Source organism: Psammomys obesus, unplaced genomic scaffold (genome assembly GCF_907164565.1).
Source record: "Psammomys obesus unplaced genomic scaffold, mPsaObe1.curated_primary_1811, whole genome shotgun sequence".
NCBI lineage: Eukaryota > Metazoa > Chordata > Mammalia > Rodentia > Muridae > Psammomys > Psammomys obesus.
In genome coordinates this window covers 493,040-507,637 of record NW_026596091.1, presented here as the reverse complement: position 1 = coordinate 507,637, position 14,598 = coordinate 493,040, and the positions used below count along the sequence as shown (strand labels likewise).

Genomic DNA, 14,598 nt, shown 5'->3' with positions numbered 1-14,598 from the left:
TTCATATTTAGGACTTTTCATTGCTTCAGGCTACATATCTAAGTGGCTTCCCAGGGCCTTCCACCTGGGGCATCTGCTTTGGCTTCCTGGGAAGGCCACAGACCCAAGAAAATGAGAAAAATAAACACAGTTAGAGGGACCTTGGAAAGAATCTTGCCGGTTCCTTCACACTCTGGGCTTTTAAAAGTTAATCATAAGGGTTTAGGTGAGAAAAGCAAATCAAGAAAGGGAGGTCGCCCAGTGGACTATCAAATGCCTCCATTTGCAAGGACCTGGTTTGATTCCAAGGACTAAAAAGAAAGAAAGAAAAAAATTAATCAAGCGTGGCCTCTGAAAGCAGATCACCTGGCTGTGGGTTGTCACTCATGAATTGCAGGAGGAGGTTTCTCCTCCATTTGTGGAGCTAGCTGCCAGTGTTCACCTGAGAGGTACTGTGGATCATAGGATCAGCCGAGCGAGCATGTGCAGTCCTCAGTGCAGGCTCTAGTGCACAGCGTATATACAATAAACCCAGGGAGGGAAGAAGAGTCTTGTCAGCTGCAAATACATTGGAGGGTACCAGGCATGTAGATAACCTAGAACCCCTGCACAGATGTAGCCCATGGCAGTTCAGTGTCCAAGTGGGTTCCATTGTAATAGGAACAGGGACTGTCTCTGACATGAACTGATTGGCCTGCTCTTTAATTATCTCCCCCTTTTGGGGAAGCAGCATTACCAGGTCACAGAAGAAGACAATGCAGCCACTCCTGATGAGACCTAATTGACTAGGATCAGAAGGAAGGAAAAGAAGTCCTCCCCTATCAGTGGACTTGGGGAGGGGCATGCGTGAAGAAGGGTGAGGGAGGGTGTGACTGGGAGGGGAGGGGAGAGGGGCTTATGGGGGGGATACAAAGTGAATAAAGTTTAATAAAAAAAAGAAGCAAAAAAAAAAAAAGGAAATCATGAAATTTGCAGGTAAATGGTGGGAACTGGAAAAGATCATCCTGAGTGAGGTATCTCAGAAGCAGAAAGACACACAGGGTATATACACATAAGTGGATATTAGACATATAATATAGGATAAACATAACTAAAATCTGTACACCTAAGGAAGCTAATCAAGAAGGAGGACTCTGGCTAAGATGCTCAATTCCCATTCAGAAAGCCAAAGAGGTTGGACATCAGAGAAGGAAGTAAACAGGGAACAGGACATGAGCCTTCCAAGCCAATAATGAAGATGAATCCATCACAGATGGTGATATATGACTCCATTTCTTTCAGTTGACTAAAAGTATAAAAACTCATCAATGAAGAGCAATATAGGGCTCTACCTGAGATATCATTTTTTTGTTTGTTTTTTGAGAAAATGTCCCAGTACATAGCCCACCTAGGTATGTAATAGGCTAAACTGTGTATCTCAGGTTAGCTTCTAAATTATCGTAATTCTCCTGCCTCAGCATCCCTGGTATGGGGATTACAGGCTTGAGTCCTCATATTTGGGACTTCATGGGTAAGTTACCTGTGTGAAACAGCAAACAATTTGCACCTACCGATTTGTCTCAATTTAGGGAGGGGGTGTCCAACATCTGAGGTTAAGACACCATCTGTGTAATGGTAAAAACCTCCCTCTTGAAAAGAATGGATACACTCCAGTGTTCTGATTGCTATACAGTTGTTCCTTGAACAAGCCTGACCTTCTCTAACTTGGTTCCATGTCTTGCCCACAAAATGAATATAGAATCCACCATGTCTAAGTTTCTTTGTCTATGCTTCATGCCTTTGAGAAAGCTGCTTACAGCGTATCTCCAAGACTAGATAGCTCTTCCCAGTGTTCTACACTCACCAATATGTCAGCATCTTTCTCAAGCTCCTAGAAATAGGGTTCAGTCAAGAACTGAGTACATGCTTCTAGCTGTGGACCCTTCATTTGTCCTGGATATCACACATCCATGGCTGTTCATGGTTTAAAACCTTATTTTATTTTGAAATATAACACCACTATGGAAAGGGCAATTCTGTGAGTAGATACAAAGCAAACATCCCCATAGCTATCATCCAAGTCAAGAATGTGACCCTGAAGATAACTTTTCCTCTGACTAGTACACTTTGCAGTGCTGGAGATGAACCTGGGAGTTGTGCATGCCAGGGAAGTATTCAACTACTGAGCTCCAGATTTGCCTTTCTTAGGTTTCCTAAAACTTTTGTCACCTAAGGTATCCCAATTAACCGGTTTCCTCAGGGCTTTGAACTTCATGTGAATGAAATTATCAAAATCAGCAACCCTTGCTATCTGACTTAGTTCTCTCAATGGTGTGTTTGTGAGATTCATTCATACTGTACATGTAGCTTAGCTTGCTTTTATTTCTGAAACATCCTGCTTGCATGAATACACTGTGATTCTGTCTACTGTTAATAGACATATGGGTTTTGGGAATTAACATAAAACTACTATAAGCAAATGCTTTGGTTTGTACATGATGCATTTAGAGCCAGCTACACCCAAAGAAACCCTCTGTCTTCAGTAGTAGGCAATAGGTTCTGTGTCCTTGCCAACACTTAGTGTTATTAATATTTTCATTTTTTAGCCACTCTGGTGGTTATGAACTTCATTTTCCAAATGAGAATAAAACTGAGCCCATTTTCATTCATACATATTTGGAATTTGCTGAGGTGAGCTTCTGGCAACCTGACACTCATTTGACTCATGCTGAACTTGTAGCCAAGTGGAGTCTCTCACAGCTGATACTGTTTAATCATCTCTTTCCTGTTGACTTTGGTTGGTTTGGGGGTCCTCAGAGCATGTCCAGACATCCTTCATTCTATTTACAGCTAATATCCGCCAAGTTCCCACTTGTTCCGGGCACTGAGCTAGAACTCCATGTGTGAAGTTTCTCTTAGTCCTTAGCATGTGAGGTTGAGACTTTTATTATCTTTACTATACAAAAGAAGGAATGATGGCAGGGGAGGTTAGGTAAGGTAACTTATCTATAGTGTCACAACTCACAAGTGGTGGAATCTAGATTCAAATGAATATCATGCACTTTCCAAAGAGGAAAACTTTGAAAAAAATAACATTGTAAAGACTGTAAAAACCTGTGTCTATGAACACTCATGTCCCTTATATAAATGGCACAGTAGCTGCCCCTTCTGTATTCACCTGCTGTGTACATAGCACAATATACACACCACTTATCACACACTGAGGGAATAATGGCAAGAAAAACAGCCATTTTCAGTAGAGAGTAATTTTTTTCTTGTTCATTTCAGGTCTGTGCTTGGTTGACTCCACAGCCATAGGTCCACTGATATGGAGTATGTTTGGACTTTGAAACACTACATTGAACTCTACAATCCACACAGCATCATCTGGTTTCCAGATGTAAAATGTAAAATGTTCAACAGAGGAAATAAAATCATTTTTTTCCCAAATGCAATGATTTTTTCTCCCATTTGACACTGCTGATGTTCGGAACTGTATAGTTCTTTGTTGTTGGCGAGGGGTGATGTCTTTTGCATTGTGGGGTGTTTAGCAGCACTCTGCCTTCCTCCTGGTAGGTTCTAGAATGACCTCCCTGTTCCTACAACTGCAGCAACTAATATTCTTTTCAGCCATGGCTTACTGTTTTCTGGGAAGCAGATCCCCAGCTGACTTCTGGAGAGCTCATGGTGTTCCCTTTTTCTAGTTTTCTTTCTATTGCTGTGATAAGCACCATGACCAGTAGGAACTCGGGGGAGGAGTGGGGAGGATGGCTTACACATCCCAATCACAGTCCATCATAAGGGAAGTCAAAGCAGAAACTCAAACAGGGCAGGAACCTGGAGGTAGGTGCCATGGAGGAATGTTGCTTACTGGCTTTCTCTCCACAGTTTTCTCAGTTTCCTCTCTTATATCACCCAGGACCACCTGCTAGGGTGGCATTGCCCGAGTAGATCATTAATTAAGAAAATGTCCCCATGGACATACTACAGGCAGTCTGAGGGAGGCAATCCCTTAATTAAGGTCTTCCCAGATGACTTTAGTTTGTGTCAAGTTGACAAAACAGCAAACAAACAAAACAAAAAAAACTATTCAGCACATCCATGATATCACTCTGCTTGTCTAAGCCCCCCGCTCCACACTACAGTGTTCCACTAGATTTTGATTCCTTTGCCTTATAGTATCCATTGTTTGTTTTAGGGAAAGGGACTTTGCCCATCTCTTGTCTTGTTTTCTTTTTTCCTGATTTATGGAGTTCCCTTAAACCCCAGACACACTCAGCCTTGTGCAGCTTCTCCATGTCTTCTTGGAAGCTTGATTTTGCTCTCCTTGGTCCACTCTTACTCATCACTACTATTGATCACTATCTACTTGGCTTTCCAAGTCAAGTGTCATCTCATTGAGATGCCTTTTCTATGTGTTTTGGGAATTAATCCATTATGGAAGTGTTATAATCACATTGTGCCCTGCTCAGAGTATTTCCATATTTGGTAAAATAGTGGGCTTTCAGGCTAGGCTCTGCTTGAGAGATTCCACTGTGGTAAAAGACTCCATGTCCTAGGTGGGAGTAAGTACTTTCCTTTAAGTTCCACATTCTCACATCATCTTCCATCATGTTCCATGCATAAATATTGTATATTTATTTACATTTGAGATATCCTCTCATTGGGCAGCTCAGGCTAGCCTTGAATTCATGAACCTACTACCTTAGCCTCCTGAGTACTGGGATCATAAATGTCATCACACCTGGCTTTATCTGTACTTACATAGGAGATGATCTCCATAAATTTTTTTGAGGGCAAGGACTGGGTCTTAATGATCCTCTTACCCCCCCCTGTAGTTTAGGCACTTGTCTGTGGATGTACCACAGGAGTACATATGTATGGGTCAATGACTATAACCTGCTGGGTCCTGAGCAAGCTTTGCAAACCATCAAGGTCACTGATAACTCCTTACTAGGTGTCTTTAGGGCATGCTTTCCCTGCTAGCATGATGTCCCTGCTAGATGGGTGTCCAACCACCCATCTTCCTTCTTAGGAGAAGGTACAAAGACTATAAGAGATACATGTGTTGTGTTCTTTACTCTCTCAGCGTGAACATGATGTCATCTCAGTCATCTTTCCAAGACTGTTCCTTGTAAGTTTTCTAATTTCAATTGTAAGAAGAAAAGCCCCATTTTCCCCATGTCAGCATTATTGAAAACCTGTGTTTGTTTTTGCCTGTGTTAACTTCTTACTTTGGGGGGTTGACTTCTTGACTTTTAGATCATCATCTGTCTCTGTAGGTACCTCCTTATTTCCTTTTGGGAATTATTTTAAGTTATAGGGATATAACTAAGTCCTTATGTCCCCTCTAACTTTACTAGAGCTGTCCAAAATGGTGACAGTGGACAGATGGAAAGGATCAACTAGAGAAACAAGGGTCAAGTGACAAGCACTTGGTGACCATTTGGGCATGGAAGAGGCAGAGGTGACTTTTACATCTCTGAGTTTTTGTGCGTTTTTGCCATGCTGGAAATAGAAGATAACCCAGGGCCTGGGATGTGCTAGCCAAGCACTGTATCCCCAAGCCATCCTTGCCCTTTGATTTTGGGTTTGAAAGAGATAGAAGTCGCAGGACAGGAAAAATATGAAGAGGAGGTAGAGAGATAATAAATATTGTTTGGGTGTGTTTCCATGGAAATAAGGCTGCAAAATATGGGAGGTAATTTGAGATAGGAACTTGATTGCATATCCAGGAACTATGACTCCGGAGGCTGTTGACATGAGGATAGTAGCTGAAGCTGAGTGAGTTAGTGGGAGACAACAATGTGCTTATGGAATGGCCATGGTCAGGGGTGGCACACAAGAATTTGCTCTTGAAAGAAACTGAAGGTATAATTAGTGAAATTAAAGGAAGGCAGGAGAAGAACTTGAATCAGAGGCTGCTATAGAAAAAGTTTGAGGATAGAAGGAATGCTCAGAAAGCTTAAGTGATGTAGAGACATCAGTTCAGGATGGAAGAATGCCCACTGAATTAGCTTGAAGGCCATTAGGAACTATGAGGAGGGCACTTTAAACCAGATTGTAGAGATTGTGGAGGGAGTGGGAAAGAAGGAATAGGCTTCTATAAAGGGATCTCCTCTGTTCACCAGGCCCCACCCCAGGCCCTGGGATATAGTAATGGGAAAAGAGGCAAAAGTTTCTGTCTTTATTCTGTGTGTGTTCTTAGGAGTCTGTACAGAGGCATTATGGGTTGGATATTAAATGCCCTTCCCAAAGTCAAGTGATGAAATTTTGGTCCCCATTACAGCAATTTAGAAGCAGAGGCTTGTGCCGTGTGCATCTCTGTGTGTGTGTCTGTGTGTGTGTGAGTGTGATTGGATCAGGAGGGCTCAGATCTCATCAATGGATTCATAGTTTAATGGACTTCAAGGGGGGCCAGTTTTGCTACACTTTCTATCAGTCTCTCCTTTTCTCTTGATCCTTCTCAGTTGCCATAACATAAGCAGTTTTGATTCACCACACCTCCATCATGATGAACTGTGCCAATATAGGCCCTCAAACAGGGCCAGGAAACCATGAATCAAAAAATTCAAAACAGCCCAAACCATATAGATAGAGAAACAAACTTTATAAAGGTGATTTTCTTATGCGTTTTGTGACAGAGACAGTAGGCAGATTCATATAGAAAGGCTCATTTTAGAGGCTGTTTTTAGAATCTTCATCTAACAGGTGAGGAAGCCTAAAGAGGCTGTTACAGAACTTGCGCCGCCACCCTGCCTTGCTTGACCCTGACCCTTTACAACTCTCCTTATACCATCTGAATGGGATGATCACAGGTTGGAAGACACCATAGGGCAGCCTGGCAGGTAGAGAAGAGTATAGGATGACGAGCAGAACTGTCCAGCTGTCTGAGGTGGTCAATGCAAGGCTTCTTCCCCCTTGTCACTTAGCTCTTGCTGAGGCCTGAGAGGTCTACTAGAGTAGCTCTCCATCGCTCACAAGTCTAGGACTGGATTTTCCTCTTTACTGGGCTGACCTATCCTTATGTCCAACTCACTGGAGGCAGGTATGTGAAGCCAAGTAATCTTTCATGAAATCTGATACTGGAAAGAGAATTTAGCCAACTGTCCCAATGGCTTGAACAAATGGATGAGTGTTTTCCCAAAAACTTTGATACTTGCAGCTGAGAGGCTGACCAATCCAGATTTCCTGGATGTCATCTGAGACTTTAAAATATACACTGTTTAGTCTGGTGGAAGGTGACTGACTCCAGGGGTTCCAGGGGCGCCAGGGGCCCCAGGGGCTCCTGATGTGCAGTTCTGTTAGCATCTTTATGGTGCTAGCCCAGCAGGTGATGGGGGGACAAATAAGACAGGAGCTTACAACATGGAGGAGAAGATAATAGCTACTTGGTACAAAAATATCATTGTTGAAAGGGCTGTTCCTTCACATCTCTTAAGCTATAACCACAGAGAACTGTGAGCTACAAGGTGATGCTCAGAGCTCAGGCTGATGGGTCAGAGGTAGTGCATACAATACAAGCTTAGTGGAATATGAGTTGAGAGCAGAGGGAGGAGGGGTGCAGATTCCTTTGGACACTCTTTCTTGGGGGACTGTGCCAAGTGGGGAGGGCAGCAGATAGTCTGGGCAAGCTGTGGTTGTATCGACTATGTGCCATGTGCATCGAAGCTCTTCTCATACCTTTCCCATGCCAGCATGGGCATGTCCCAGCTTGATCACCACGGGGAAGTGTGGGGCTGTGAGCTGAAAGACAAAAAAGGAAATCACTCATTAGTCATCTCAGAACATGGCCATAGAGAGGCTCTGGGCTGTCTGTTCTGTAAAAAGTTTCACTCATAGAATGTTGTCAGGGATCCCCACAGAATGCTCTGCAGGAGCTCACCCTGCTATGACTCCAATGTGACTTTGCACATCTGAACTCCCAGGAGCAGCTGGTCTGGGGGCACCCAACAGTCCATAGAGACAGAGGTGTTCCAGCCAACTGGCTTCAAATTCTGGATTTCCCATAGTGCAGCTGCAGGTAAAGTATTACGTGGATCCATGCCTTTTCCCTCATCTGCAAAATGGGCAAGACAATAAGTACAATGGGATGGTTATGAAATGGGAGAAATTCTTTTTTTTTAAGAAAATTATTTTATAATTTTTTGTGCATGAGTATTTTATCTACCTGTAAGTATATGCACCACATGTGTGCCTGGTGTTCAGAGGGGGCATTGGATCTCATGGAACTGTAGTTATAAATGTTTCTGAGCTGCCATGTGGATGCTGGGAATTGAATCCAGGTCTTCTAGAAGATCAGTCAATGCTCTTAAGCACTGAGACAACTTTCCAGTCCTATGTCAGGAGTTCTAAAACTGTGAGTTCAGAGAATAGCATTGTTTCTACCACACTTCTGCTTCCAATAATACTCTAGGTACCTGGAAAGTCTCATTGCCTGATATTAGCTGTCTTCAGGCCACTGCAGCAGTTCATGTCCACTTCAGTTGCTAGCATTTATCAGTTATACCCTCATAGGCATAGTGTTAGACAGCCTCACAGTGCTGGCTTCTTTGGAGCATCCCATTGTTTTGCCTGGCACTCTGTTGCATTGCCATCTCTCACATACTTCTAATCCCAATACAAGGCTGAATACAGAGTTCGGGCCTCAATCTGTTCAGCCAGCAACATTTTCTCGAGGTGTGTGAGTGTCCTTCCCTTTGATACAAATAAAGAGTGCTGGAAGGAAAGATTCTGAAAGGAAACCAGGGTACATGCCTGAGCTTTGATTTACTTCTTTCATGTCATTCCTATGTTGTTTGAAGGGTATTTGGATTGTAAGAGTCTATTCTGGTTTGTTTGAGGTCAAAGTTTATCTCTCCTTGATAAATAATAATCATCACATCCCCTTCTCTAGGCTGTGCAGATAGTGGTCTGTCACCCTGTCCTGGGTTGTTCCCAACAATGCATTTTTCCTTATGTATGAGGGGCCCTGGGGAAATCGGCTCTTCCTTCTCATTGTCTACTATACAGTCTTGCCCAGTGACTGTCTGTGGATCACAAGACTATCAAATGGACTCAATTGCTAACTTGATTGGATTAAGAAACACCTAGGAGATTAATGTAGCATACTCTGAGTGTGTTTGTGAATTTGTTTCCAGACATGACTAGATGTTCAGACGTTGACCTAATGGATGGTTCAATCCCTTGGTGAATTCAAAACAGGATGGCACAGCGGGGAAGCGGTAAAATGTCAGAGGTGGAGAAAGTGTTCTTGGGGACTATGTCCTGTCCTGGCTCCTCCCTATCAGAGTGCCATTCTGTTTCCTCTCCACCACAATGTTGCAGCACCGCCTCCCCAGGATGGACTGACCCTTTTGAAACTGTGAGCTAAAGTAAGTCCTTCCATGGTGTTCATGTCAAATATTTTGTCACAAAAATGAAAGAAAAAAAAAAAGCAAAGAGTAAGGTATATATCATGTCATCACATTCCCACAATGGCCTATTGGGGCAATCTGGGAAGGTATTCATTTATTATTATTATTATTATTATTATTATTACAACATTTTACAGATAAAAATTTGCCAGCTGAGGACTTAAGTTGGATTCTGTAAACCCCCAACTCAGCTTGAATAATTTCCCCCTTAATTCAGGCTAAATATTACCATATTCCTGAATCCAAGGTGAACCAATTTATTTTTTAAGTAAAGAAGTAATATTTTATTTTGATACCAAAGGCAATATGAACTCATAATTGGAAACTGCAGTAAATTGTTAAATATATATTATATGTATCTATAGTATATATAATATATACTATTATATATAGAAAGCAATAATAGTCATCCCACCCTAATCATCTGCTAGTCTGAGAAGAAAAAAGCCGTATAAGTGTTTGTTAAAATTTGTTCTGTTTTTATGAAATTGAGAGAATAGTGCATATCCAATTTTGCTTCCCACTCTTTCCACCTAATATGAAGTGATGAGAGTATTCCTGGTGGTTTCTGTTTGCTGGTTTAACAGTTATAAAATACTTCTCAACAGAAAGAGACTTCAAGAGCAGCATTGGGACATAAAGTTGATGAAACAAAACACTGTCCAAGCAATTGAAAGCCATGATGTAATTCTTTCCCTCCCACCCTAGAGGGAACCAATATATGGATTCTGTGCTTATTCATCCCTGCATTTATTTATAATCTTTATATTATGTAATTCCTAACAAACATTGTATATCTTTAAACCAGCTTTTGTGCTTCAAAAACATATTCTTTTATTGGGCCAGGCATTGGTTAGGCATTCCCTCAGTCTCTGCTCTAGCTCTATCTTTATTCCTGCACACCTTGTAGGCAGGGTAAATTTTGGGTAGAAGTTTTTGTGGGTGGGTTGGTGTTCCCCTCCCTTTACTAGGAGACTTGTATAGTTAAAGGGTGTCTTCTTACATCTCTATGGCCTCTGCTACTAGGAATCTCTACTTTAGTACCTTTCATATCTTCCCAGGAGCCTACCCTGACTTAGGTCTTCAGCTTGTCACAGAGATGTCCCCACCCTCAGTTTCTCTTTTCTCTACAGGCCTTCTGGATCAACCAAAGACCCAACCTTTGGGAGAGAGCACTATGAACAATACTCTGCTAAACTTGCAGGCAGGCGCCTATCGGAGTTGTCCTCTGAGAGGATCTACCCAGCAGTGCCTCAATGCACAGGAAGTCTTGTGGAAAAGTGGGCAGAAAGAGAAAAGGACCTGGAGGTAACAGGAGCTCCATAATAAAATAAACAGAGCCAAGTAACCAGGGCCTAGAGAGGCTTGATGCGACTGAAGTGTCAACCAAGGACCATGCATGAACTGGACCTAGGCCCTCCTACAAAGAGGACAGCAGATGGACAGCTTGGGCTTCATGTGGGTTCTCTAGTAAGGGAAGTGGGGACTGCATCTAACATAGACTCACTTGCCTGCTTTTTGATCTTCCCTCTGGTGAGATTGCCTTGCCAGATCACAGGGGAAGAGGACATGCTCAGTCCTGATGCAACTTGATGAGCTGGAGAGGATGGGAGAGGGGGTTCCCCTTTTCTGAGGAATAGGGGAGGGGGGAAGGGGAAGAGAGGGAAAAGGGGACAGGGAGAGGAGGAGGGATGGGGCTATAACCAGGGTGTAAAGTGAACTAAAAAAGAGAGAGAGATAAAAAGGGTCTAGAATAAACAAAAAACTGTACTATTTTGCAATTTCATACACACATGGACACTTTGAATTTATTCCCTGTATTTTTTATCTTCTTCCCTCTCCCACCAACCCCCTTTTTCTTCCCTTCAAGTCCATCTCCCACTTTTATGTCTTTGTATTTTTGTCACACCACATTTAATTAGGGTTGCCTGAAAGAGCATGGGTCGGGGAGCCACTTATTTAAAGAAGGCTGAGTGGCTGTACCACTGAAGAATATGGCTCTCCGACTTCCAAATTTTAACTGCCTACAGCTCCTCAGCCTTTTTCCTCATCCATAATGGGATGCTGATGGGCCCAGTCTTGTGCAGTAGCCACTGCTCCCATGAGTTATGGGGGTGCAGCAGTCATAATCACATCCTGAAGACAGCTTCTCCCTGTGCTTCAGCATTTTCATTCTTTCTGTCTCCCTGTCTGCAATGTTTCCTGAGCCCTATAGAAGGTGACATAGTTGTCACATTTAGGAATGAGCACACCAGTCTCATTCTTAGCATTTGATCAGTTGTGAGACCCTGTGTTGGCTGTGACTCCTTGTAAACAGAAGCTTTTCTGACCAAGGCTGGGAGCAGCACTGATCTATGGATTTAAGCATAAATATTTAGAAGGCAGTTTGACAACATGTTCATGTAGCAAAATAATTATATTAGATTCTTCCCTAGAGCCTATGACTTCTCCAGCCTTGGAAGACTACCATTTTATCCATCTGACCAGTGTGAGGCATCCATTGAGTGCATTTTCATGAGAGTTTTTTTGTTATCTGGCATAGTCATCATACCCAGCCACCACTGTAGTCTGTAGACAAACTCAGCAATTGAAAGATTGGAGGCTTTGCGTCTATCTTATTTGAAGGTGGAACTAGAGAGGAGGAGAAATGGGTGTTCTCTTCCCTCTGCCCTGTCCATAGTAGTCACAGTCTTCACTGGTGGGACCTGGAGGGAACATGACATGCCACTGATTCTATCACTTACTCTATGCTTAATTCTAGGCCAGATATTAGTTTTCCAATCTGCAAAAGGAACGAATTGTAATCAGCTTGTAGGGCTGTTCAGCAAGGGTGTGGTGGGAGAAACGAGGAGCACAAAGTATCTAGCTGAAAGTACTAAAACCACAATTATAAAGTAGAAGAGAGGGGAGGGAAGAACACACTAATTCTGGAAGTAAGGAGGAGAGGTACAGGGAAACTGGGTGATGGAGAAGGAGAGTAGAGGAACTGGTCCCACAGCACCTTCTGACCTGGGATGGAACAAGATGAAACCATAGTCCAGGAGAATCAGATGACCACACTGGGAGGACACAGTCAGGGGTGATGACAGTTGGGTAATGTCAGTGTCAACCCCTTGATCGTGTTGGATTGTTTTCATAGTGAGCTTGACACCAAAGGGATTATCAGTAAAGCACACCCTTGGAGGCATCTGTGAGGGCATTTTCAAAGTCAGATTACAAGGGCTATGACCTAAGCAACAGTTAATTAATCTTCTGATGGATTCAGATTTGGGGAAATATTATCTAAAGGCAGCAGAAACTATGGAAGATGGATGGGGTCTGGTGAGAGAAAGGGGGTCAAGGGAATGTGTCTTTGGAGGTCATAGCTTGTCCCACATGGTGAAGAACCCACTCTGGCTCTTAATGCCATGTTGTTCTGCCGCACTATATACCCAAAACCAAAAAACTGTGCACCTAGCCCCTATGCTATAGTGTGTTTTAATAGGCATATTTCTAGAATGGCTCCTGCCATGTCACACCATAATAGTTGGAGTCACTGATTAGTTTCAAGCTGATGGGGTAGAAGGAGTTATGAAACTCTCTAGAGCTGTCTCTGGATAAGTGACACTTTTAAAATTAAGATAATAGTATTGAAATAATAATAGAAATTCAAGACAAGAATTCCCACCCCCCTATTCCAACCCACCCCCTCCTTAGTACTGGAGATTGAACCTAGGACCTTGCACATGGTAGGCAAATACCACTGAGCTGTATATATGGCTCAATATGAGAATTATTTACAGCTGTATAATCTATCCATCTCTGTATTTGTGTTGAATTCATCACCCTCATCTCTGTGTCTAATTAAAAAACCCAGGTAGTCTACAATGATATCTGAGAATTTTACATCTATTCTTTCCCACTTAGCTTCTGTGTTTTCTTCTTTTTTGTGTGTATGTATGTGGTATATTTGTGTGTATATGTGTGAGCATCCACGTTTGTGCTTGTGAAGGTCAGAGGTCAATGTATGTCTTTCCTTATCACTCTCCACCTTATTTTTTGAGACAGGGTCTCTCACTGAATCTGGACCTCATTGATTGGCTCAGTGCTGGCCAGTGAACCCCAGGAATCACATTGTCTCCATCTCCCAGTGCTGGGATTACAGGCTCATGCTACTATAGCCAGGTTTTTATGTAGATGCCGGGGATCTGAACTCAGTTTCTCATGCTTATGTACCAAGTACTTCATCCACGGAGGCACCTTCCCAGTCTGCCTTTCTGCTTTTGTCATCCATTTTTCTAACAGCTCTTCTGTTACCCCATTCATGCCTTTTCTAGCCCAGATGACCAATCTCACCTGCCTGGTGTGCTTCTGCTTCTTGCTCACTACACTTGTCTTTTTAAACACTTGTTACACATAGATAGTTGATGTTGATGTTTAGTTTTTCAAGAATAGCTGTTATCATTTGCTTTTGTAATGGTGGAGATGGAACCTAGGCCCTGTTCTGCCACTGAGCTACATGTCTGCCCACACTTAGCTCTACATATTATATCATGAGCACTCCTTCCACTGTGATAGACATGGTCTTAACCCAGTCATTGCAAGAGCTACACCATGTTCCATGCACACCTGTCCTGAACAAATATGTGTGTGGTTCTCTCTCTCCATTCCAGTCTTTCCCTCCTTCTCTGCTACTACAAACAAAATTCCATTAAACACTTTGAACTAGTATTTTATCTCCAAGGGGCTAGTCTTGGAGCTTTTCAAAGGGACATAGGCAGAATTTGGAGACATTGTGATCCATTTCTACATTTGATCTCCAGAAATGAAAGTGGGCGCCCTGAATCTGCATTTGAAGATGTCTACCTATGACATCACCTCCCAGACTAAGAGTGATGGTTTTCCAAGGATCATGTCAGAGACAGGAATGGGACCATTGGCCTCTTGTGCAAAGTGCCTTAGCAGTCTTTCCTTCCTGGCATTATGAATAAGAAAGCAGAACAAGCCACACACTTGAGCTCAAACAGGTAAGAACAGCAGCACAGCCCCATGGCTACCCATCTCTTTTTCCCTGGTCCCTCCCTTCCGTGCTGTTTCTATGGATGCCAAGGGCCATTCCTATTTTCATCCCATTGCTACAGACCAGCTCCGCCCCAAACAGACAGGTCATAGAGGACAGAGAACATCTTGTTGGCCAGGCTATTTTTTCTCTTCCCTTTGCAACAATAGATTTATTTAGTTTCCT

General features: G+C 42.8%; 1 protein-coding gene across 1 annotated transcript in view; it reads right to left on the bottom strand.

The window, feature by feature from the left end:
• Window positions 1–14,598, bottom strand: part of Syn3 (synapsin III) — a 501,244-nt gene that overhangs the window by 57,765 nt on the left and 428,881 nt on the right. The window contains exon 7 of the mRNA XM_055627972.1: window positions 7,642–7,704. Within this exon, the coding sequence (XP_055483947.1) occupies window positions 7,642–7,704 (63 nt within the window). The remainder of the gene's footprint in view (window positions 1–7,641; window positions 7,705–14,598) is intronic.